The 27082-nt window shown below is 43.7% G+C and overlaps 1 protein-coding gene across 3 annotated transcripts in view; it reads right to left on the bottom strand.

Moving 5' to 3' along the window:
* The window catches only part of fbxl17 (F-box and leucine-rich repeat protein 17), an 898173-nt gene that overhangs the window by 862500 nt on the left and 8591 nt on the right, over positions 1–27082 (bottom strand). For all 3 annotated transcript variants that reach the window (XM_060931858.1, XM_060931857.1, XM_060931855.1), the window contains exons 4-5: positions 26725–26982; positions 12104–12235 (exon numbers count right to left, since the gene is read on the bottom strand). In XM_060931858.1, the coding sequence (XP_060787841.1) occupies positions 12104–12235; positions 26725–26982 (390 nt within the window). The remainder of the gene's footprint in view (positions 1–12103; positions 12236–26724; positions 26983–27082) is intronic.

The following is a 27082-nucleotide window of genomic DNA, read 5'->3' as shown; positions in this document are numbered from 1 at the left end:
CCATTGTTGTGTATTATGCCTGATGTCAAGATTCTCGTCTCTGCGAGCCTACCACACAGACTTAATACTTGTGTCATTTTTAGGGCATACCCAACAAGCTGTGTTTTCTCTCCCCCCCAATCTGTCCCTCTGAGTTACATGTCGGTCCTGGGATCAAGATGCTGACCTCTTCTGCCCCTCGGACCTGCTTGATCCATCCTGGTGCCCTGTGTCTGGTTGGAGTCTTATTGCATCGCTCCTGTGGAGGATGGCCCCATGAGGACAGTTGAAAGTTACACCTGGAGGACGCTCTGGACTCTTACAGTAATGCTTTTATGGCTGAGGACTACAGTTGACTTGCTAACTTTAGGACTGCAGTTGTCATGAACAGTTTTGCACTCAAGTTTCCATCAATGAAGAGTTACAACATCAACGAAACTGACTTCATGTTAAAACTGTTAATGTTATAGTCATGCTGTCTGTTGTTGCCCAAATGAGGATGGGTTCCCTTTTGAGTCTGGTTCCTCTCGAGGTTTCTTCCTCATGTCGTCTGAGGAAGTTTTTCCTTGCCACCGTCGCCGCAGGCTTGCTCATTGGGGATAGATTAGGGATAAAATTAGCTCATGTTTTAAGTCGTTCAAATTCTGTAAAGCTGCTTTGCGACAATGTTTATTGTTAAAAGCGCTATACAAATAAACTTGACATTTATTTAAATACTGACATTTCCCTCATATGCAGTTACGGACAGTACTGATCCCTCTTTTAGGAACGATTTCTTGCCACTCCTGCATTGTACTGGCCCAGATTGGTCAGGTTAGCACACACGAACAGGTTTTTGCTGACTGTAGCTGGGACACTGCCATCAAAAATAAACTCAATCCACTTAACTCTCCAGTCTTCTGAGGCTAGTGGGTCGATGTAACTGTGTGCCGCTCTTTGTACCCGACAACAGAGCAGTTCCAGTGCTTAGTTTGTCATAGCAATGCTAGCAGGTACAGCACTTGCGAGGAAAAAAAAAAAAAGAGAAAAAAAGGTGCATCCATCATTAAGACAGCTCTCAAGCCATGAGTGGAGATATTCAGATGAGAGGGCAGTATAATTCTAATGAGCTCCCCTTGAGACAGAAATCTGAGCCAAATCTGAACAGCTTGTTCAAGCACGTTTTCTGAAATGGGCAGCCCAAAAGAAATTGACTGATCAGTTGATAGGCACCAGATACCCAAATGTATGTGCACAAGCACTGAAAAAGTGAGATTTTCATAACGTCTCCTTTAAACTGTATAATTTTCTTATTAACGTAAAATTTCATTCTGTTCTATTTAAATAGCTTGATATTTTAGAGCCCAAATGAACAGCGCTATAATTTTTATTATAATAAAAATTAATCAAAATAAAATACAAGGTAACGTGCAAAGCTAACACAGACTAATCAGTTAGGACGATCAAGGGGACAAAAATGTACAGGTAAGGGTCAACCTAACTATCTTGTCTCTGAAGAATCAGGGCCAGCTCCAGGCAGAACATCAGAATAATAGGTCCCAGTGGTGTAATTACTGATGGAAATGTTCAGTTGGATGCTCCCTTAATTACACTATTCGTCCACGATCTAATTATTCTGGTCTTTCCTGAGGTAGCTGATGTCGTCAGAGAAGAGAGTAAAAAAGCAACAGTTTAAGGACTTGAATGTTTCCTTTACTCCTGCATAGCTGTTAATTACTGAAGCTAAGTGCACCATTAATCGATTAGGTGTCTTGACACAATCTCTCATATCACACTTAGCACTCCTGGAAGCAGCGTGAGGAAATACAAGCCTTTCCCCCCAGAGGATGACATGCTTTATGGTGTCGATTGCTGAGACATCCTTTTATATACAAGCATTCCAAGCACCACACAGGAACAATGCATGAAATGAAAAGGATGTCACTTTGAACAGTGAAACCTTTATGACCAGGCTCCTGAATGCTGCAACAGAAAAGCTCCATTATCAGGAAGCCATGAGATCAAATCCTGATGATGCTGCAGCCATCCATGACCAAACAGGCCATGCTTTCTGGGTGGGATGGATGGCATCACTTTCATCAGTCAAAAACAACAACGCTACACAAATGTGGGCTCATATATGCAGTCATGGGCAGGTTTCGCACGTCATGGAAGAAGCGCGTCATTGTTTTCATTGTATACAACATGCCACAATAGGTATTCTGACCAACATTCCCAAACAGACTTTCAATAAAAGGCAGACATAAAGTAAAGAGAGACAAGTGAAGCTGGCTGCTCTAAGCTAGCCGAATCACTCAAAGCAGTGTAGGCGTCTGTTACACCTTCATTAACCACACAGACCCAGCATCCTTATTAAACCAATTCATTATTCCTCCTATTGAACAACACTAATAAGCACTCGCCAGGCCAGCCATGAAGGCAGAGACAGAAAGCACAGCCTAAGTGATGTCTGCAAGTGAAGAGACAGTAAAGCTCCAAACTAGCAATAAACCTAAACACAGATACTGGAAGCTGTTACTGGAATGCAGAATACTGGAACAGCTCAGAGACGACGAAAAACTGAGCAGCTGCACATCACACCGGCTCAACTAGAACAAAGGCAATGGGGGGGAAGGCTGGAAACCATGAAAAACACTGTGTAATTATCTTGTTGCACTAGCAAAGACATGATGGATATATGACACACTGGCCAGTCAGTTGTAATAAAGGTGGATGATCAGTACAGATCAGGAGCACTTCATCAAAAGAGAGTAATCATAAAGCAACATGAAAAGATGGATGGTGTTTGAAAAGAAAGTGAAAAGGAGAGAGAGTCCAACAATATAGTCTTAGGTCTTCACTATTTGTAAAGTATCATCTTTCTAGTATACAGACACTTTTTTTTAGTCTTTAAATATAAGCAGGGCTTCTTTAACAAAACGGATTCTCAGGACCTAAAGAAGAAGAGATTAAAGGATGTGTTAAACCAACATGAAAGGCTGGAACACAGTGCTGAAACCTGAGCTAAAGAGAACAAGGGGAAATTTCTCAATGCACTGATTAAGCAGAAGGGGGAAAGAGCTGAACAATTGCTGACCTTGTACAGTCCCATACATTCCACAGCTAACCAGCAGCAATTCATCATTTGCCATCTTACATTACATTTAAAGGTTTCTATTTCATCTTCTGAAAAATAACCTACCAGTTCCAGAAGACAGGGAGCATGATGTCACATTTCCTACTTAGACAAAAGGTAAATCCATCAGTGCACGATGTGGAAGGGGACAAGCAAACGGAGTAACAACTAGCCATGAATCATCTCCTCATAACCTGAGGAAGTGAGAACTTTGGCTTTCCTCAGAACTATAATTAGGCATTTGGTTCAGCTATCAGACATTCAAACTAATTATTGTGGTAAAGGACCCACTGCAACAATCCTAAACACTGGGGAACCGAAACACTTTTACAGGCCCATGAATTCTTTGGACAGTACAGCGCAAAAATCTTAGGCACCCTATTTTTTTTTTCAGACAAACCTTATCGATTTCTATTTTATGTGTAAACACATAAGTTACACAGGTGTACTGACAAAACTGCAGAATGGAAATCAGTCATTTGAATGCTCACACAAATATATTTTGTATCTGTATCCTGTGTGCGTCATCTCCCTGTTGATACATGCAGCTCTGCTAACTAAAGAAAGGTCTAGATTTCTTGATTCAGAGTCTGGGGTTAGAGCACCACCTACAGATGGTGAAACGCTCCACTATGCCCCAGAGGTAATCTGAACTGCAGTTGTCACCACTCCCTTCTTTATTCACCAGAAACAGAGTAAAAAATGACTTGTTCATTTAAATGGCCATAGAGTCATCTGAAAAAGGCCAGACTTTCAAATAGCACCTCATCCATTTGGTGATTGAAAAGTCTTGGGGAGCTGGATTTTTTTAGTGAGTCTAAAGTAATGCAAATGTCATTTTTATTCAGCAGTGCTACATAAATTATTCTGTCCAGTTCTTAGATGGACACAGCGCTCTGGAAATACAGCCCTCTGGAGGGAGGGAGAGAGAGAGAGAGACAGAGAGAGAGAGAGAGAGAGAGAGAGAGAGAGAGAAACATGTGCAATTAAAATCTCTGGGAAAACCATCCACTGTACTGATAACTGGTGAGTGAAAACAGATTGACTGCTTGGACCACATCGAGGTACTGTCCATCAAAGCAGCCAGAGCTGGATGCTATGTTCACCTATGAGGAGGACTGACCTGAAAAGGCCAACTCTCCAGCAGAGATCAGTCCTCACACAAGCTCACAAAATCATCAGTATCGAGCTGGAACTGGAACAGATGAACCTTTTCAAGTGCTCTACTCTTTGTCCACTGGGGATTTTCAAGGTGTAATCCTCTCCCAAGACACTTAAAGGACACTTCGCAGAGCCTCATATCTTACAGCCTGACATGACATTTAGAAACTGTTTGGCTTTCTGGAGCCTTTTGTAAAAAAAAAAAAACAGCAAATAGCAATTTGTTGCATTTCATCGTGCCATCAAAGAAGACATGGGCTTCAGCGATAGATGTAGGAACTAACTTCCCCAAGAAAAGTGATCAAATGACAGGGAAAGAAAAATAAATTTCCCCCAAAGACTGAGTAGACAGATTCAAAGACGACTAACTGAACAGAAAGAAACAAGCAGAACATGGTCCATGTATATAGCTACTTTTTGTCTTTGCTAAATTCTTCTCTCTCAACTGTTAAAGCACCAATCACCAAAACAAATTCCTTGTACGTGAGAAGGTACTTGGCAATAAACTCGATTCTGATGATCTCTGTTTGGATCATGAGGAGGACAGTAAGTTTGTGCAATCAAGGACGACAAGATAAAAGTGCTGCTGAACTGATAAACTGAGATTTGACCTGATTTAATGGGTCAAGGATGGCAAAACCAGTCCCAGCTCATGGTAATCAGTAAACAGCTACTTTAAATATTCTCTAGTCATTCATCATCCAAAACTATGGCTGCATGAGATACAAGAAATGTTAATTGAAGGTTAGATCTCTGTCTCTCTCTCAGACTTGCACACATCAGACTTTTTATCTCAGGGAGGAAAAATATTCACCGTACCTCCAGAGCTGTTCTATTTAAATGTAATTACAGGATGCTCTTGTGACAATCTTCCAGGGAACAGATGCACTCTTAAGTTTCCTTCACAGAACATTAAAAATAGATTTGACAAAGAAGAGTATTTGCTGTTGACTGCAGTCATTATCACTTCCTATCCTCTGTATTCAAAACACTTGAGCTTTCCATCTGACGCTCTTGAAAAACGATCGACGCAACAGCTACATTATGCATAAACCCAAAGTCACTGTTTAAAACATCAAACAGAATGGGGCTCAAGAAATCTGACCTTCTTTAAACAAATGCCACTCAAGTTGCCAGTCTTTTCAACGCTGCTGTCACACTCCAGTCCATCACAAAATATTAGAATGTGAAAAAGCTGACAGGATGGGGGGATTGGTACACACATGTAATTAGAAGCAAATTGAGGCCACATAATCTATTTTAGGTCATCCACCATACCATTTACATTCAACAATTAGGCTAATTAAATGTGGGAATAATCAAATAGATGTCTGTAATTTCTTACTCGCCTCCAGAAAGCAGCCATTTCCATGATATTACCACCAAGGGAAAATTAAAATCATATGCTTCGGAGAAACCACAGTAATGTGAAAAAAGCATTTCCTCCTACAAAATGAATGCTTCTGACAGAATACAGATTGAATTGCGAGGAACAAATTAATTGACATTATCATCCGTATGCTGAGGGTGTTTCATTTGTGTTCATAATGTCATGAAAGTACTGGCTGCTTTTTTTTTGTCAGCAATTTGTCTTGCATGGAGTCTATTTGTAGATAATGCAGCACAGTTTGACTTGCGGTATTAAAAAAAGTATTACTGCTCACAAGAAATCGTGAATAAAAGCTTTGCACCCTTGTACCATGCAAAAAGGTCCTGCTCTAATTTTTAAAAGTCCAAAGTTAAATTAATGACTGTATTTAGTGAGCAGAGTGCATGGACACTGAAAATTACTAAATCTTGACCAGCTCTTAAACACCAAACAGAAGGAATGATGCATGACCACATCCGCTTGTTGCAGGTTCAGTAGTTCAGACCTGACAAAGAGACAAGTGGGCCAATTTAAGAGCCAGCACTCTTAGCAAAGTTGAAACTGGGCCTGAAACAAAAAGATTCAATTTGGAGACCATTGCATGCTGTGTAATTGGCCAAATATGCCGCTTAATTGCTTTTAGTTCTCCGGGTTTGCTGCCATAACAAGTGAGGGCAGGAGCACAGAATACTCTGTAAATCTGAATATGGGTGAAAATTCAATTTATCCATGCTGCCCCCTCCGAGTTCCAATATTGTTCTAATCACTGCTGGGTCATTAAGACTGAAGTCATTTAGGCAGGATGGAAAACCAGTAGCAATTATGTGGCACTCCACAATACTCAAGCTATTGAGCTATTACTCATTCCTGACTTTTTCCAGCAGATATGCTATTCATGTACATGCAAAATGACAAATGTATATAAAAGGTGACACACACACACACACACACATACACACAACGTGGAGTGCCTCCTCAGGAATATATATTGTACATGCTATGGGTGGGTGATATAGAAAAATATATATCCTTCAAAACATTTTCATATTAAATGTATTACATACAATATTTAATAAGCAAAATGTGCAGGGAAATTATTATATTATATTTGATACTGAAGCATATTCTTGTACCAACTCTATCCCCCTCTCCTCCATTTGGACCAATAATGCCATGATAAGAAGGCAGCAACCCTAAATACACATTTAACAAATAAATCCTCTTGACTCCACACCTTAATCACAAGCATATTACTTATAAATCAACAGAACTACAGTTCTAGACAAAATAGAGCTAAATTAGAGTCCAAGGCTACAAAAAAATTAAAGTACAGACCATCCAAATTGTAAACAAACACTAACAAAAAAATAAAATAAAAAAAACAATAACAAGCCAAATTAATATGGAAAAATTTCTCTCTTTTTCTCCTTAACCTGAAGCCTTTTTAAATTCTTCTGAAACATAACTAATGGCAGGCCAATTGTTAGATTAAAGCTAAAAGCAAAGTTATTTGTACTTTTCTTAACAGGAACCCACAATTACCTCACAGTAGTATTCATCTTATTCTAGACAAAATGTGGGAATATGTTTTTTTGTAGTATGTTTTTATTACTATAAATAAAAAGACTGCCATTTTGCCCAGTTTCACCAAATTCCATAAATTTATGTGCTTGAACATATACAAACGTGCATGTGTGCGTGCCTGTGCAATTTTTTTTTTTTTTTACAACTGATGTCACTGATTCTGTCAACTAATTGTTAAAGCCCCATTTTTAGGATTTAATTTCATCAGTGAGGCGTGCAGAGAAGTGGAAAGGCAGAGCAGGGAGAACAGGAGGAGGAAGGAAGAAGGAGCAGGCGCATCTAACAGATCATCCCCATTCATCACTGATCGGAGGAGAGAGAGAGGCAGCTCACTTTACTCCATTAGCAGGGCCGAGGGCTGGAGAAAAAGGGTCATGGGCCTCCTTTGCAAACGAGTCATGCAATTGTGTGATCTGTCACTGAAAACATTCAGGTCCATGACAATGGAAAGATTCAGATGACGGCCGTAGACCTGATGGTGCCTCGCTTCCTCAACGATTGGGGGGGAGGGGGTGTTTCAGGGCTGCATGACTTCAAAGTGGAAGATGATAAGTTCTTCCATTCACATGCAGCTAAGAAAGGTTTGGATGAAAATAATGCAACCTTATTTTCAAAGAAAGCACACCCCCCAAATTAAAGTCAGTTCCCACAACATCTGAACTTTTTATCTCATCTCATTATCTCTAGCCGCTTTATTCTGTTCTACAGGGTCGCAGGCAAGCTGGAGCCTATCCCAGCTGACTACAGGCAAAAGGCGGGGTACACCCTGGACAAGTCGCCAGGTCATCACAGGGCTGACACATAGGCTACATCCACACGACAACGGCAACGAGATGTTATTTAAAAAAATATCGCGTCCAAATGGGCAACAATCAGTAAAATATCAGGTCCATATGGCAACGCAACGCTTGCTGAAAACGATGCAATACACATGCCACACCTCTAGGGGCGCTGTAAGACAGTCCCTTCGGAGACACCAGAACAATAGAAGTAAGGACGCATGCGCATAAACTATTATGCGCGAGACTTCATATTAGCCACAAAGTCAGAAAAATCTGTTCGTAAAATTACATTATAATGACCAAATACAATGAAAAGTATTTTTCCAGTCTCACCTGTGAAAGGTAATCCCATGTGATCTCGTTTGGACGGTAAACCTGTTGGTACAGTTAAACGCAGCACATGAATGAGGCATCTTTATTCTCCGCTTTGACCTATCCAATATGGCGGCGAGGATGACGTATGATTCTACGCGGAAGGCGGCGTCTTTAATGGTCCGGAATAAATTGAATGCTACACGTTGATGGATTAATTTGTTCTTCTACGCCCTTTTTGAGGAATGTATTGTAGGACTTAAACCAACATCTGAAGAGGTGAGATCGCTCCTTTTTTTCCCTATTTTTGCTGGCGGGATTGACTCTCTCTCTCGCTCACTTTGTACCATTACACAATAAATATTCACAGTGAAAATATTTTGTAAGCGCATTTCATGAACCAAGTTATAGGATTTGTTGACAACTCGCATCGAGTTCGTTACACTTCTATCCAGCGTGAAGCGCTCATAGTCATGTGGTTGTGACGTCATCGTAAACAAATCCGTTCTACTTATCCAGACGACTTCGCAACGGCAACGTTGCCAGATCTTTCCACTCTGGAACCCGTTCTCAAAAGATTGCGTTTTGGGGCACCCAAAACGCCGGTGCCGTGTGGACACCAGGCCGAAACGATAAACAATTGTATCGGATTCACCTGAATCCGTTGCCGTGTGGACAGGGCCATAGACACAGACAACCATTCACACTCACATTCACACCTACGGTCAATTTAGAGTCACCAGTTAACCTAACCTGCATGTCTTTGGGCTGTGGGGGAAACCGGAGCACCCAGAGGAAACCCACGCAGACACAGGGAGAACATGCAAACTCCGCACAGAAAGGCCCTCGTCGGCCACGGGGCTCGAACCCGGACCTTCTTGCTGTGAGGCGACAGCGCTAACCACTACACCACCGTGCCGCCCTGAACTTTTTATGGGGGAAGAAAAGAATACTGGTCCAAAGCCATTACACAAATCAACATGCTAATCATGGATTTCACTAAACATCCAAAATGGATAGAAATGACTGAAAATCAATCAGAAAACAAGGTCACACAGCCAATTTGCTTTTTAAATAAAGATCATTTCAATACTGGAACAGAACAGACAATTGCACTGAACCATATGTTAATCATGGAATTCACTAAACTTGTAGTATTGTCATTGTCTGAAAAAAAGTAAATGTGTTCTTTTCAAAAGAAGCAAAGGCTACGTTCACACTGCAGGCTGAAGTGACTCAAATCCGATCTTTTCGCCCATATGTGACCTGTATCCGATCTTTTATTGACAATATGAACGACACAGATCCGATTTTTTCAAATCCGACCCAGGCCGTTTGGATATGTGGTCCTAATTCCGATTCCTATCCGCTCTTTTCATATGCGACTTCAGTCTGAACCGCCAGGTCGCATTCATCCGACTTACACGTCATCAACAAGCCACAAACGTCACTATTCTGTGCTGAAGTAGGCGGCGGGTCTCTCAAAAAAGTTACAACAACATGGCGCATAATCACGGGTGCAGATAGAGGGTGGGACTCGTCCCACCCAGATTTAAAATCACCTCGTTTGGTCCCCCCCACTTATAGGGAGGAAAAAACGTCTATGCTGTCTTTCTTTGCATAAGGCAAACCTCACGGAAAAATCAAAAGACTAATTACCATTCGGTTTATTGAGGTGCACAGCAGTATATACATAGTTGCAACAACTCACATAAAACAAAACAAAGACTGATATTCGGTTGGTTGAGCTGCGCAGACTGCACAGGTTGCGAGCTCGAGCTTGGTTACTAACAACAAGTTTGACAGGCATATCGGGGTTGGGGTTGGTTTGCTGGCAGCTTTGTCCCCCCCAGTTCAAAAAACGTATCTGCGCCCCTGCGCATGACATCAATGCGAGGGACGCTTCGGGCTGTGAAGGTTCTGAATCTTCTCAATGGAAGGACGCAGAGGTTAGGGAGCTGATTTCCATTTGGGGGGATACAGCTATTCAAGCTAGATTGGATGGGTCATACCGCAACCGGCCGGTTTTACTTCCGTAAACACTGGCCATGCTCACTGCGTGTGACGTCGTCATATCCTGCAATGCGCATGCGGAACACTTTTAGGTCGCTTTTCATTCATACTGAGGATCACATACAAGTCGCATATATTTGTTAATGTGAATGACCTCACAAAAAAATCGGATTTCACAAAAAAATCGGAATTGAGCATTAAGCCTTGCAGTGTGAACGTAGCGAAAAAGTCTCTGATTCTCAAGCTGATTTGCTCTGTTGTAAATCAATGCAAATACAACTTGAAACTATGCTTTTCACCGTTTCAGCAAATCATTCACAACTTTTGAAGTCAAAGAGACTTATCATTGGACTGAAAAAAAGAAACCCAGAACATCAAAATGCTGTTCTTTAAGGATGCACTTCTAGAAAAAAAACAACAAGCTGCAAGAAAGAACAGAGCAGCTAGATGTAACATTTCTTTTGAAATCCAGACCAAGAAGCTCAAAACCAAGGTTTGTTCATGGGAGGAGAAGACAGTACGGGACTTCACCAAAACAGCACATCTGGAAATTGCAATGAAGAAACCCGATCTAAAGGGTGTGAAAAACTTTCCTTTATTGTGATAAATTATTTTAAAGTTGCCAATTATTGCTAACAGACTTTAAAAGGCTCAACAAGTGTTACACATCACGATGAACAAAGGACAAAGGTGGACCATATAATGAGGAAAACAAAACAAATACATTTGCCATTTGGGAGTAAAGACAGGATTCAGATGTTCAGTACAGCCAAGTATGCGCACTGCATCACGCTCAAATTTATTAAGCACATCTCAGGAGACTAGAAATGAACCAAGGGTGTGTGTTGCACTCGACAAGGTTTATGAAAGGCGTACTACTGCCCCCCACTGGTTGGAAAAAACAAACACTTTCACCAATACTTAAAAGAAGAGACAAAAAATAATTAGAAACATTTGACAATTCTGATTAACTGATGGCATTGACCCCCATGAGACATGTCTGCATTCAAGCTGTTTTTGGTGTGAGCACAAAATTATATTCACAAACCTCAGTGAACCAGCATCTAAAATATGCTATTTTACCACAGGGGAAACGCCACAAGAGAAAAAGAGATGGGCCACTAATAAAAACCAGGTCATTCCTTTGCTTATAGCTATTTTTAATTATCAGCAAATACCTCCATCATGTCTGACCAAAAAATTCCAACTAACTTCCATATGTTTCCCAACAGCCATGCACCCCCCCCAAAAAAAATGTAATTAAATAAATTAAATAAAATAAATAAAAACTCAAAGCCACTGGGGTATGTTGAGAAAGATGAGACAGAAGTTGGGACACTAAGATCAGAACATCTGGGGATTTACACACCAAAGACAGATATACATGTGTGTGTGTGTGTGTGTGTGTGTGTGTGTGTGTGTGTGTGTGTGTGTGTGTGAGAGAGAGAGAGAGTGTGAGAGAGAGAGAGAGAGAGAGAGAGAGAGAGAGAGAGAGAAGAGAGAGAGAGATGTGTTGCAGGGCTTGTTGGTACGTCATTGGTATAGACCCAGAGGCCCCATCTGTGCTAATAAGGATCCTATGTGCTTTTAGTTACAGAGTCTCATCTTTCAACCTCAAACTCCTTTGAAAGTTTCTTCCATCCATACCATAGTTTCCACATGCAGCCCTGCACATTCCTTTTTAAATTCACTATTTATTTGAAATAGATGCACTCACACAGGTGGTGCGAGACAAAATAAACTAGAAAGTCCTTCATGTTGTGATATAGAAGGACAGACAGCGCCTACCAGTTTGTTTTCTTGCATGTAGATCCTCTGCAGTTTGAGGCAACCCTTCGCCAGCGCTATCAGACCCTCATCACTGACATTGTAGCACTGCCCAAAATGTATGTCCTTCAGCTCCGGGCAGTGTTCACCCAACTACAAAGAGTAAGAACAGCAACATCATGATTATCAGTGGCAAACAAATGCAGAAATAAATAAATAAAACCCCAAATGCATTTTTTTAGTAGATTGTTATGAATTCTATTAAATTTTTCATGTTAGTGGCTCGGAATCAATCATTTGGTCAAGTAACTCTATGATTCCCAGGCACTAACATGAAAAATTAATAGAATTCACATGAGCTACATCCAGGATATGCAGATTCAAAACCGTGACATAAATCTCTAGATGTAACTCATGAGGAAATTGATGAATTGTTTTGATACATTTGGGTACTTTTTGTGTGTGTCTCCATATATGTTCATTATGAAGAATAATGGTCCTCAGCATAAAATGGCAAAGAATTTGGGGCTCACATCATCTACGGTACTCATCATTAAAAGTTTCAGAGAATCTGAAGAAATCTCTTTATGCAAGTATCTCTGTATACATTGGATGCCTGTGATCTTTAGGTCCTCAGGCAACACTGCATTAAAAACAGAATCAATTCTGTGGTGCAAAATTGCTGCACGGGCTCAGGAACTGAACCGAAAACCATTGTCTATGAACACAGTAAAATCACTACATCCACAAATGCAAGTAAAAAAAAATTTACCATACAAAGAAGAAACCATATATAAACAATATCCAGAAACACTGCCACCTTTGCTGGGCCTGAGCTCATTTACGATAGGCTGAGGCAAAGTGGAAAATTGTCCTGTGGTCTGACAAATCAAAATTTGAAATTCGTTTTGGAAATCATGAAACACCACATCCTCCAGGTTACAGAGGAGACGGACCATCCGGCTTGTTATCAGTGCACAGTCCAAAAGCCAGCCTCTGTGAGAGTATGGGGGGAATTAGTGCACATGGCATGGGTAGCTTGAACATCTGGGAAGGCATCATTAATGCTGAATGATATATGCAGGTTTTGGAGCAACATGCTTCCATTCAGACATCTTTTTCAAGGAAAGCATTCCTTCTTTCAGCAAGACAATGCCAGACCGCATTCTGCACATATTACAACTGCATGGCTCCGTAATAAGAGAGTTCAGGTGTTAAACTGGCCTGCCTGCAGTCCAGACCTGTCTCCAATTGAAAACATTTGGCGTACTGTGAAATGAAAAATATGACAAAGGAAACCCCAAATTGCTGAACAGCAGAAATCTTATATTAGGCAAGAATGGGACAACATTTCACATTCAAGACTACAGCCATTGGTCTCATCAGTTCCCAAAGGTTTACAAAGTGTTGTTGACTCTTTCAGGGGTGATAGCGTTCCGGCGCCGCGCCGGATTTCCGGCGAGGGTCTAATTCGTGCCGTGACGGCACTTTTTTCCCACTAGTTCCATATCATGCGAATTCCCTTTATTGTCTATCTGCGCATCTCAGAATGACACAGGACAATGGGCGAACTAGATTTTTTTTTTTCCCCAGCCACGGTACGCCGGAAATCCGGCGCGGCGCCGGAACGCTATCACCCCTGCTCTTTGCAGACGATCGACACCTCAGAATTCAAATTGCTGGACAACATTAATATTTCTTGTGGGCTGCAGGACTTTTCTCCAACTTCTGAAGATGAACTCTCGCACACTGTTAAGAAACTCAGTAAAATCGTGCGCTCTTGATCCTATACCCGCAGGCCTGTCACAATACTGCATAAAGGAGCTATTGCCCATGATCCAGAAAATAGTAAACTTCTCATTTGATTCTGCTGTCATGCCAATTTCTATGAAAAAAGCAATGCTATCTCCCTTGTTAAAGAAATCGTCTCTAGACTTTGAGAAATATCCGAACTTCTGCCCAGTGTCAAATTTAAAGTTTTTGTCTAAAAAGTCATCAAGAAGACAGCTGCTGTGCGCTTATGTGACTACCTACATGAGAACAATCTCAGTGAAATTCTTCAATCAGCTTATAAGGAGCAACACAGCTGTGAGACCTCTCTTCTACATGTCCAAAGCGACATCTTGGAAGCTATTGATAATAGACAGTGCGTCGTTCTACTTTTGCTTGATTTATCAGCTGCATTTGACACTGTCGACCATTCCATCTTGCTACGCAGACTTCAGCTTAGATTTGGAATAACTGGGAAAGCACCAACATGGCTCCGTTCGTACCTTACTGACCGCACCCAATCTGTTCAGATAAATGGGATTAATTCTACAGCTCGCCCTCTGTGTCAAGGAGTTCCACAAGGGAGTGTGCTCAGGCCAATTGAAAACATTTGGCGTACTGTGAAATGAAAAATATGACAAAGGAGACCCCAAATTGCTGAACAGCAGAAATCTTATATTAGGCAAGAATGGGACAACATTTCACATTCATATGTTAATATCGTCTCCGCTGGGTGATTTGATAAGGAAACATAACATGTTGTTTCACCTATATGCCGATGACATAACTCTACACTGCGTTCGGATGTGATGATGACATTGATCTGTCCACAGTTACAAGTCGTATAGAGAACTGCTTGATAGATATTACAAGTTGGATGGCCGCAAATAAACTGAAACTGAATACAGACAAGATGGAACTTCTTGTGTTTCGCTTCAAATTTAGGTCTTCGCCATTGTTTCCTTGCATTACCGTTGGAATTGACATTATCTATCCAACAAGCAAGGCGTGCAAGATTGGTGTCACCTTCAATAGCACATTAACAATGTCTCATCATGTAAACAATGTTGTAAAGGGAGCTTTTTATCATCTCAGAAATGTTGCTAAAATAAGAAAAGTATATCAGTGCTAGCATAGCTGGAATTTTAATTCATGCTAAAGAAAGAAAGAAAGAAAGAAAGAAAGAAAGAAAGAAAGAAAGAAAGAAAGAAAGAAAGAAAGAAAGAAAGAAAGAAAGAAAGAAAGAAAGAAAGAAAGAAAGAAAGAAAGAAAGAAAGAAAGAAAGAAAGAAAGAAAGAAAGAAAGAAAGAAAGAAATTTATTCATCACACACTTGTGAAATTTCCTCTCTGCATTTAACCCATTTGAAGCAGTGAACACACACTTGCACACATGTGAGCAATGAGCACACACACATACCCAGAGCAGTGGGCAGCCATGCTAACAGTGCCCAAGGAGCAATTGGGAGTTAGGTGCCTCGCTCAAGGGCACCTCAACCCAAGGCTGTCCCATATTAACCTAACCGCATGTCTTTGGACTGTGGGGGAAACCGGAGCACCTGGAGGAAACCCACGCAGACACAGAGAGAACATACAAACTCCACACAGAAGGCCCTTGCCGGCCACTGGTTTCGAACCCAGAACCTTCTTGCTGTGAGGCGACCGTGCTAACCACTACACCACCTTTTGTTAGCTCAAAGCTAGATTTTTGTAATTCGCTTTTATTTGGTCTCCAGAAATATCAAAATATGTAAATTGCAAAATGTACAACCCCAATTCCAAAAAAGTTGGGACAAAGTACAAATTGTAAATAAAAACGGAATGCAATGATGTGGAAGTTTCAAAATTCCATATTTTATTCAGAATAGAACATAGATGACATATCAAATGTTTAAACTGAGAAAATATATCATTTAAAGAGAAAACTTAGGTGATTTTAATTTTCATGACAACAAAACATCTAAAAAAAAAGTTGGGACAAGGCCATGTTTACCACTGTGAGACATCCCCTTTTCTCTTTACGTACAGTCTATAAACATCTGGGGACTGAGGAGACAAGTTGCTCAAGTTTAGGGATAGGAATGTTAACCCATTCTTGTCTAATGTAGGATTCTAGTTGCTCAACTCTCTTAGGTCTTTTTTGTCGTATCTTCCGTTTTATGATGCGCCAAATGTTTTCTATGGGTGAAAGATCTAGACTGCAGGCTGGCCAGTTCAGTACCTGGACCCTTCTTCTACGCAGCCATGATGCTGTAATTGATGCAGTACGTGGTTTGGCATTGTCATGCTGGAAAATGCAAGGTCTTTCCTGAAAGAGACGTCGTCTGGATGGGAGCATATGTTGCTCTAGAACCTGGATATACCTTTCAGCATTGATGGTGTCTTCCCAGATGTGTAAGCTGCCCATGCCACACGCACTAATGCAACCCCATACCATCAGAGATGCAGGCTTCTGAACTGAGCGCTGATAACAACTTGGGTCGTCCTTCTCCTCTTTAGTACGAATGACACGGCGTCCCTGATTTCCATAAAGAACTTCAAATTTTGATTCGTCTGACCACAGAACAGTTTTCCACTTTGCCACAGTCCATTTTGAATGAGCCTTGGCCCAGAGAAGACATCTGCGCTTCTGGATCATGTTTAGATACGGCTTCTTCTTTGAACTATAGAGTTTTAGTTGGCAACGGCGGATGGCACGGTGAATTGTGTTCACAGATAATGTTCTCTGGAAATGTTCCTGAGCCCATTTTGTGATCTCCAATGCAGAAGCATGCCTGTATGTGATGCAGTGCCATCTAAGGGCCCGAAGATCACGGGCACCCAGTATGGTTTTCCGGCCTTGACCCTTACGCACAGAGATTCTTCCAGATTCTGTGAATCTTTTGATGACGATATGCACTGTAGATGATGTAGATGAAAAAAGTTCAAACTCTTTGCAATTTTACACTGTCGAACTCCTTTCTGATATTGCTCCACTATTTGTCGGCGCAGAATTAGGGGTATTGGTGATCCTCTTCCCATCTTTACTTCTGAGAGCCGCTGCCACTCCAAGATGCTCTTTTTATACCCAGTCATGTTAATGACCTATTGCCAATTGACCTAATGAGTTGCAATTTGGTCCTCCAGCTGTTCCTTTTTTGTACCTTTAACTTTTCCAGCCTCTTATTGCCCCTGTCCCAACTTTTCTGAGATGTGTTGCTATCATGACATTTCAAATGAGCCAATATTTGGCATGAAATTTCAAAATGTCTCACTTTCGACATTTGATATGTTTTCTATGTTCTATTGTGAATACAATATCAGTTTTTGAGATTTGTAAATTATTGCATTCCGTTTTTATTTACAATTTTTACTTTGTCCCAACTTTTTTGGAATCGGGGTTGTACAAAATGCAGCTGCCCGGGTTGTCGTATACTTGCGTAAATCGGATCATATTAGTGAGACTCTGAAGGAACTCCATTAGTTACCAGTTCAGGACAGAATTATTTTCAAAATTAATCTAATGTCTTTCAAAGTTATTAATAACTTAGCGCCCATATACTTACAAGAACTGTTGAGTCGCTACGAACCCAAGAGGCGTGGCCTCCGGTCTTCATCTGACAAATGGCGACTTCAAACAAAGGACTGTAATCTAAAAACATACGGCTACAGGGCATTTTCTATCATTGCCCCAGACTTTGGAATGATTTGCCACAAGAAATTAGAAACATTGGCTCATTTTAAATGTAAACTTAAGACTTATCTTTTTAAACAAGCATATCATTTATAATTTTATCTAGTTTTTACATCGCAATTTTGTTAAATTTTATATTTCTATATTTTTAGCTTTTTTGAGAGAATGTAATTAGTATTTTTTTCATATTGTAAAGCGCTTAGCACAGAAATGAATAAGCGCTCTATTAAGTGTGATAATAATAATACTATTATTATTATTATTATTATTATTATTATTAATAAAAGTAGAGGTGATGCATACAGTGGTAAACATGCCCCGTCCCAACTTTATCGAAACATTTTGCTGGCATCAAATTCAAACTGAGCATATATTTTTCAAATTACAATAAAATTTCTCAGTTTCAGCATTTGATTTGCTGTTTGTACTATTTTGAATGAACTATAGGGTTTTCATGATTTGCAAACCTGCTCCGTTTATATTTTACAAAGCATTCCAACTTTTTTGTAAATATACAATTATACATTTTATGTAAGATATATTTGTAAGATATAATCATGCAGATTTATAACTAGGGAAATAATAGCCTATGAAATAATGGTAATGGAGAATCAGTGAATATTAATTTGGTAGACGTTAACCATGCATCTGAAGACTCAACACTAAATATATTACAGAAATATTTGCAGCATTTAGCAGATGCCCTGATTCAATGCAACTTAAAGACGTGTTTTGTAGTCTCAATCAAAAACATATCCTTGTACTAGTACAAATAGCTCAGGATCTAAGAATACAGTCAAGCTAAAACCCTATTAGAGAGGCATTAATACAAGAAGTGGGTACAGAAACCCAAATAGTACACAGCACTATTTTGATAAACAGTCCATTAGTGCTTATTTAAATAGTAAAGAGTTAGTTCTTCAGAGTAGTTCATTCCATCACCTGTGTACCAAAGGGAGTCTTGATGCATGGCTCTCTTCTCTGCATATTTTAACCAATGGTCTGTCAAATCATGCTAGAGGCTCATAGGGAACATTGTGCAGAGTGGGGTTTGACAACTGCCTTCAGCTAGGTGGCAGCTGGTCCATTCTTGGCTATGTAGTCAAGAGAGTGATGTGAAAGAACTTGAGATCAGTTGGCTCTGGATCAGATTCCGGATCAGTTGCAGGTATGGGACAGTAAGCAGGGAAAGACCTGGCAGGATTGAGTTGGAATAGTCCAATGTTGTGAGAAAAGGAACTGAACAAACACCTGAGTGGCATCCATGGAAAGAAAAGGCCAGATACTCCCGATGGTGTAAAAGAGAAACCTACGGTACATGGCCAAGTCAGGTTAGCAATGTGAGGGGAATATGATGAACTAGCCCAAGGTTGCACGTGCTGTCAGATGATGTAATCCAAGAGTTCTCTGGGGAGATCACTGCCATCTTTAATTGAAAGGAAAAACATCATGTGATGTTGAAGACTAATGCATTTTGGCTGATCTAGCAGCATAAAGGACAAGAGCCATTTCTACGAGGCATACCACTTTGAAGCTAGAATCATCAGGATGTTTAAGATGGTTCTGGGTGATATGCAAAACAATCAAGAATTTTAGAAAGAAATTAGCGATATCGCTTGGTAGTTACTGATGTCTGAAGTGTCTACTGTGGGCTTTTTCAGGATGGGTGCTTTCAGAACAGCAAGGGTTATCCCTTGCTGTCTTGAACACAGTCTGTCTATGACCACATATTATGGAGTCGTTTATGATAGAAGTTGTGAATGATAATAGTAAAAAAGCATGAAAAATCAAACGATGAAATGGTAAGATGAAACAGTACAAGAGGAGTGAGGTGTCACTTCTGAGACAGAAGCACATTTCTCATGGAATATAAAGAGACAGCATAGACAAAGAGGCCAAATCCCCTGGAGTGATCCAGTGCTTCAGTGTGACTGAGGCCAGGAAGAACATCGAGTAAAGGGAAGGGAAGCTAAAACTTCCCTTGATGAAGTCAGCTTTCTAGTCAGCAAATTGCCGATTCCACAGCACACCTGTTTGGGACCAAGTCAACAGTGGACAGCACAAGATGAGGGTGCTGGTGGTCCAGACCCGGCATTGTGAAGGATACCTTCAGGGTATGTCAGGACAGAGATTGGTGTAATCTACCTGTTAGAAGGAGAAACAACAAAAACTGGAGGTAATTCAGAAAGGATTATACTCAGCCAAACAAAGAAGAATGGAGGTGATAAGCAGTCTGGAGTGAAGCAAGGATAGCTTGAGGAAGGTTAGAACCGCAGCTTGAGATATGTATGTGTCCGCAGTGGATACACCCTCAATATATCAGATTAAGCCCTACAACAATTCACACCTCAGGGGAGCCTAAAACAAAAAAAACACATATCTGAACAAGCACACACACCAGGATAGCAATGTTTTGTCCTTAACCAGTCCCATTTCCTAGAACAGGCCAATGAATCATTTGGATTCTGCTTTTAACCCCATGAGTTAAAGACAATCTGAAATCAGAACTGATCTTTTATTAGTTCATCTCCTCGGTTAGCTCAAGTACTGCTGGTGTTGTAGGAGGGCAAGAAGGCCTCCATGTTTAGCAGCCCTCTTAGTGTCTTTTGCCAGTCAAATTAAGATGGAGAATACCAAAGTCCCACCTTACATTACTCCCACCAAAATATGGTGTTTCCGCTTCACATTGTCTTCAAATATTTCAATCGAAATGACATAGCAAGTGTTAGCTAATACCCCATTCCCAAGCACAGTGAAAACCTTAAATTTTCTGTTATTATGCTGGAATGGTGTCCTGTGGGAATGGGACTAAATCCGGCAAAGTCGAAAGATTAACTTAGCCCTAGTTAACATACTAACATTTATGGAAATTTTTTGTCATGGCTCCAATGGGAAACAGAACCATCAGATCTACGTGTTGTAATCGGTTCTGACATTGCTGTCAATGATGTGTTATTGCAACAGCACTACTCGTACTGTCCAACCATCCATTACCTGTAGCCACTTATCCTGTGCACGGTCACAGGAAAGCTGGAGCCTATCCCAGCTGACTATGGGCGAGAGGAAGGGTACACCCTGGACAAGTTGCCAGGTCATAGCAGGGCTAACACATAGAGATAAACAACAACCATTCACACTCACACCTACAGTCAATTTAGAACCACCAATTAACCTAACCTGCATGTCTTTGGACTGTGGGGGAAACCGGAGCACCTGAAGGAAACCCACGCAGACACGGGGAGAACATGCAAACTCCACACAGAAAGGCCCCCGTTGGCCGCTGGGCTCAAACCCAGAACCTTCTTGCTGTGAGGCAACAGTGCTAACCACTACACCACCATGCCGCCCCACTACTCGTACTGCCTCAATGTAAAACAACCAGCAGCAAAGAAAATATCAGCAGATACACTGGGACCATCATATCCATGGGGGATATTTTCCAAGATCTAACGTGGTTAGCCAAGACAGCAGACAGGAGCAAACCATATATAAAACTTGTTTTTCATGTACATACATACCTCTGATCAAGTTTCATTTATAAATTACACACAATATGACAACAGTAACAAAACATAATACTATACTGTAATAAAAGTTGTGAATGTGCACTCACTCTGTCTCAAATGAACAGGATTCTGACATTTCCCCTTATTATTTTTATCATGGTTGAGGCACAGAGATGGATGCAAGTGCAGATAGTCAAAACAACAACAAAAAAAAATACCAAGCATAAAAAACACAACAGTAAGAGTGATGAAGACAACAAGCATCAGTATGGACAATGTGGCAGCGGGGGCATGGTCAAGCGCCGGTCTGTGACAGGAGGGCGGAGCCAGGGAAGGTGAGTGGCAGAATCACTACACCTGATGGTAATTAACCTGTGTTTGTGTGACTTCCCAGTAACCGCGCCCTATTTAAGGAGGCAGAGGGAGAGCTCTTCCCAGGACAAGAACACAGCGTGTGTGTGTGTGTGTGTGTGTGTGTATTTACACAATAGAACTATTGTTATACTGAAAAGTCTGGCAATAAAAGCCTGTTATTACCTGAAGCTTTGTCCTGCCGTCCTCTGTGCTCCACCCACGCCTAAGAGAGCTCTACAGTGGTTCCGAAACCCGGGAAAGGTGGAGCACCAACCCAGCAGCCCCATGGAATCCTCCCCGTTCGCGGACCTGGTCCACGCCCTGGCCACGGCTCAGCAAAGCCAGCACCAGGCGCTCGTCACGCTCCCAAAGGAACAAGAGCGGCGCTTCGAAGCCCTGGTGCTGGCCCAGCAGGAAGATCGTAAGGCGTTCCGGCATCTCCTCGCGTCGGCGGGGTCCACCAGCGCCCCGGCCGCGGGCCCGTCTCCCCTCACCGTGACCAAGATGGGCCCGCAGGACGACCCCGAGGCGTTCCTCGCATTGTTCAAACAGGTCGCCGAAGCCTCGGGGTGGCCGATGGAGCAGCGCATGGCGCGCCTCCTCCCCCTCCTGACGGGAGAGGCGCAGCTGGCCGCGCTACAGCTCCCCGCCGACCGCCGGCTGGCCTACGCTGACCTTCGCTGGGCCGTCCTCCAGCGCGTGGGGCGCGCACCAGAACAACAGCGCCAGCGCTTCCGCGCGCTGCGGTTGGAGGAAGTCGGCCGGCCGTTCGCGTTCGGCCAGCAGCTCCGGGACGCCTGCTGGCGGTCGCTGAGGGCCGACGATCGCGACGCCGAGGGAATCATTGATCAGGTGGTGCTGGAGCAGTTCATCACCCGCTTACCAGCAGGAACCGCGGAGTGGGTCCAGTGCCACCGCCCGGCATCGCTGGATCAGGCAGTAGGACTGGCGGAGGATCATTTGGCGGCTGTTCCGGCGGCAGGACAGCCGACGACGTCTTCTCTTCTCTCTCTCTTTCTCCCCTCCCTTCTGTGTCCCGTCCTCGCCCCATTCCCCCACCACGGAGACGGGGGCCGGCTCCACCCCAGCCGGCCCGCCGCACCCGTGGTGCCCTCCCGTTTCTCCCTTCTGTGTCTGTCTCTCCCCCCCCCTCAGGTGAGTGAGCCCCAGAGCACCAGTGCAGAGGGAAAGCCCGGGCCGGTTTGCTGGCGCTGTGGGGAGCAACAACAGTGCGCAGCAATGGAGGTGGGCACGGTGGTACGGATCCCTGACATGCCAGAGGCTGCCCTCGATCGGGCCGGAGCGTATCGCATACCGGTGAGTGTCCAAGGGGCTACATATCAGGCGTTGGTGGATTCTGGTTGCAATCAGACCTCGATCCGCCAAAGCCTGGTGCAAGACGAGGCACTGGGGGGAGCACAGGGGGTGAAGGTGTTGTGTGCGTACGGGGATGTTCACAGCTACCCTTTGGTGTCGGTCCACATATTTTTCAGAGGGGAAAAATCTATAGTGAAGGCGGCGGTTAATCCTCGCCTTACCCACTCTTTAATTTTGGGGACTGATTGGCCGGGATTTCGGGGTTTAATGATGCGCCTAGTAAAGAGTGGGTCCTGCCATTTGACAGGGGGAGGTCCCGGTGTCGCTTTGGCTGGAGCTGCTGTCGCAGAGCCGTCTACGTCATCTCCGCGACAGAGTGAGGAGCCGCCGGCTCCTCCTCTTTCTGTTGGGGAATCCCTCGCGGATTTCCCATTAGAACAATCACGAGACAAGACTCTGCGACATGCGTTTGACCAAGTGAGAGTAATCAATGGTCAAACACTCCAGCCGAACGCCACCCCGTCCTTCCCCTATTTTTCTATTATGAAGGATAGATTATACCGAGTGATGCAGGACACTCAGACGAAAGAGCGAGTCACACAGCTGTTAATTCCAAAGAGCCGCCGGGAATTGGTATTTCAGGCAGCTCACTTTAATCCCATGGCTGGACACCTCGGGCAGGATAAAACACTAGCCCGAATAATGGCCCGATTCTATTGGCCGGGGATTCGCGGCAATGTCCGTAGGTGGTGTACGGCGTGCCGCGAATGCCAGTTAGTAAATCCAGCGGCCATTCCAAAAGCGCCTTTGCGCCCCCTACCATTAATCGAGACCCCGTTCGAAAGAATTGGGATGGATCTCGTCGGGCCATTAGATCGGTCAACACGAGGGTACCGCTTTATATTAGTTCTGGTGGACTATGCAACGCGATACCCGGAAGCGGTGCCTCTTCGCAATATCTCAGCACGCAGTATTGCGGAGGCCCTCTTCCGCGTCATCTCCTGAGTTGGAATCCTGAAAGAGATTCTGACTGACCAAGGCACCTCGTTTATGTCACGAACACTGAGCGAACTGTATGGGCTATTAGGTATTAAGCCGATCCGCACCAGCGTTTATCACCCACAAACGGACGGTTTAGTTGAACGGTTCAATCGCACCCTCAAGAATATAATTAAAAAATTCGTAAGTGAGGACGCACGTAACTGGGATAAATGGCTCGAACCCTTGTTATTTGCAGTGCGAGAGGTCCCCCAAGCCTCCACGGGGTTCTCCCCATTTGAATTGTTATATGGGCGTAAGCCGCGCAGCATTTTAGATGTGCTGCGAGAAAATTGGGAGGAGGGACCTTCACAGAGTAAAAACGAAATTCAGTACGTTATGGACCTGCGCGCAAAACTCCACACGCTCACCCACCTAACTCAGGAGAATTTGCGGCAGGCCCAGGAACGGCAAGCCCGCCTGTACAACAAGGGCACGCGCCTTAGAGAGTTCACTCCGGGAGATAAGGTACTCGTACTGTTGCCCACGTCGAGCTCCAAATTAATCGCCAAGTGGCAAGGACCCTTTGAGGTCACATGGCAAGTCGGGGACATCGACTATGAGGTGAGGCGAACGGACGGGGGGGGGGGGCGCTACAGATCTACCACCTCAATCTGCTTAAACTCTGGAACGAGGAGGTCCCCGTGGCGTTGGTGTCGGTAGTTCTGGAGAAGGCGGAGCTGGGGCCGGAGGTTCAAAAAGGGACATTGGCATCAAGTACCTCTCCGGTCCCCTGTGGAGACCACCTCTCCCCGACCCAACTCACGGAGGTCACCCAGTTGCAGGCCGAGTTTTGGGATGTGTTCTCGCCCCTGCCCGGTCGCACTAACCTCATAGAACACCACACAGAGACGCCCCCGGGGGTGGTAGTGCGTAGCCGCCCTTACAGGCTACCCGAACACAAAAAAAAGGTGGTTCGGGAAGAACTTCAGGCCATGCTCGAAATGGGCATCGTCGAGGAGTCCCACAGTGACTGGAGCAGCCCGGTGGTCTTGGTACCCAAGGCCGACGGGTCGGTCCGGTTCTGTGTGGACTATTGAAAAGTCAACGTGGTGTCTAAATTTGACGCGTACCCAATGCCTCGTATTGACGAGCTGCTCGATCGACTAGGCACGGCTCGCTTTTACTCGACACTGGATTTGATGAAGGGATATTGGCAGATCCCCTCGACTCCATTATCCCGGGAGAAAACGGCCTCTTCCACACCGTTCGGCTTACACCAATTTGTCACACTTCCTTTTGGGCTGTTTGGGGCGCCCACTACATTTCAGCAGCTGATGGACATTGTCCTCCGGCCCCACGCCACCTATGCGGCCGCATATCTTGATGATATCATTTATAGTAACAACTGGCAGCGGCACTTGCAACACCTGAGGGCCGTCCTTAGGTCGCTGAGGCGGGCAGGTCTCACTGCCAACCCGAAGAAGTGTGCGATTGGGCGGGTGGAAGTACAGTATCTGGGCTTCCACTTGGGCAACGGGCAGGTGCGTCCCCAAATTAATAAGACAGCAGCGATTGCGGAGTGGACGGAGCAGTGCCAGCGGCCTTTCTCTGAGGTAAAGGCTGCACTGTGTGGGGGGCCACTTTTACACTCCCCTGACTTTTCTCTCCCTTTTGTGTTGCAGACCGACACGTCGGACAGAGGGCTGGGGGCGGTGTTGTCCCAGGAGGTGGAGGGGGAGGACCGCCCCATCCTGTACATTAGCAGGAAGCTGTCGGTGCATGAGGGGCGCTACAGCACTATTGAGAAAGAATGCCTGGCGATCAAGTGGGCGGTCCTCGCCCTCCGTTACTACCTGCTGGGGCGCCCTTTCACCTTCTGTTCGGACCACGCGCCCCTCCAGTGGCTCCACTGCATGAAAGATGCAAACGCGCGGATCACCCGTTGGTATCTGGCACTCCAACCCTTCAATTTCAAGGTGGTCCACAGGCCGGGGGCGCAGATGGTCGTGGCGGACTTCCTCTCCCGTCAAGGGGGGTGGGGGGGTGGGGGGGGGAGTCGGCTGCGGGCCGGACGGCCGCCCGGCCTGAGTCAGGCGGTGGGGGTATGTGGCAGCGGGGGCGTGGTCAAGCGCCAGTCTGTGACAGGAGGGCGGAGCCAGGGAAGGTGAGTGGCAGAATCACTACACCTGACGGTAATTAACCCGTGTTTGTGTGTCTTTCCAGTAACCGCACCCTATTTAAGGAGGCAGAGGGAGAGCAGAGGAGAGCTCTTCCCGGGACAAGAACACAGCGTGTGTGTGTATTTACACAATAGAACTATTGTTATACTGAAAAGTCTGGCAATAAAAGCCTGTTATTACCTGAAGCTTTGTCCTGCCGTCCTCTGTGCTCCACCCACACCTAAGAGAGCTCTACAGACAATCTTACAGAAGCTGGGGTTTAAATAAGGTGAGTAATATGTGAAAGTGAAAACAGGTGTGCATGGTTAAGAGTTAATAAGCAGGGTATGAGAGAACTGCAATTCGAGAGGTCATGCTTGGAGGCTGAAACCGTGGTTACCAAGTCAGTTGATCAAGCCGTCCCACTGTAACCAAAAACGTTATAAAATGGTCTTTGCTTGAACAAAACAAATGTTCAGAAACAGGAAGAGAACTCTCAACAGAGACATGACGTAACTCAACTCTTGCCATGTTGCTAACTAGCTCATGTCTCAGCTTGGGCTTTTCACAACAGACTTGCCACCTCATGAATTATATGTCATTTCCAGTCTCACATGGTTCACACTCCATAGCATTCTGTTAAACACAGTCAGGTGGGAATACACAATATCCGTTATGGAAAACTAAGTGGGAATGAGAATTTGTTAATTTTTCTGTATTGTTATTTTCCTCCCTCATACAATAACAGATTTTGTATATTAAAGGAATTTAAGTGTCAAAACATTTTTTTACTTCCTTACTGCTAGACAATTCAGTAACCCTGGAAAACTTTCAGTTTCAACCAGACTGATGGGAAAAACAGAGAACTAATCTCTTGTTCAGACCTGTTTAAGGGCATGGTCACTCAGTTTGTCTTGGTTTCCCACATGCACTTTCTGCAGCAGTGGGCAGTGCCAGGCCACAGCGCAGAGAGATGCATCACTGAGCTGTTTGCAACGGTAGGCCGTGTACTTCAGCAGACCAGGACACTGAGATGCTAGAGTGCATACGCCATAGTCTTCAACATTCCGGCAGTCTGAGATGTTCAGTTCCGTCACATTTTGTTTCCAGGATGCAATCTTCACAAGGAGGTCATCTTTCACCTGCAAATCACACAAGCAATATAATGAAAACTGTATTTCTTACCAAAAAAAGTAAGTAAGTCTTTTATTTTCCAGAGCAATGAAAGTATAATAAGTCATT

This window comes from Neoarius graeffei, chromosome 10 (genome assembly GCF_027579695.1).
Source record: "Neoarius graeffei isolate fNeoGra1 chromosome 10, fNeoGra1.pri, whole genome shotgun sequence".
Taxonomy (NCBI): domain Eukaryota; kingdom Metazoa; phylum Chordata; class Actinopteri; order Siluriformes; family Ariidae; genus Neoarius; species Neoarius graeffei.
This window is presented reverse-complemented; position numbering and strand designations above follow the sequence as displayed.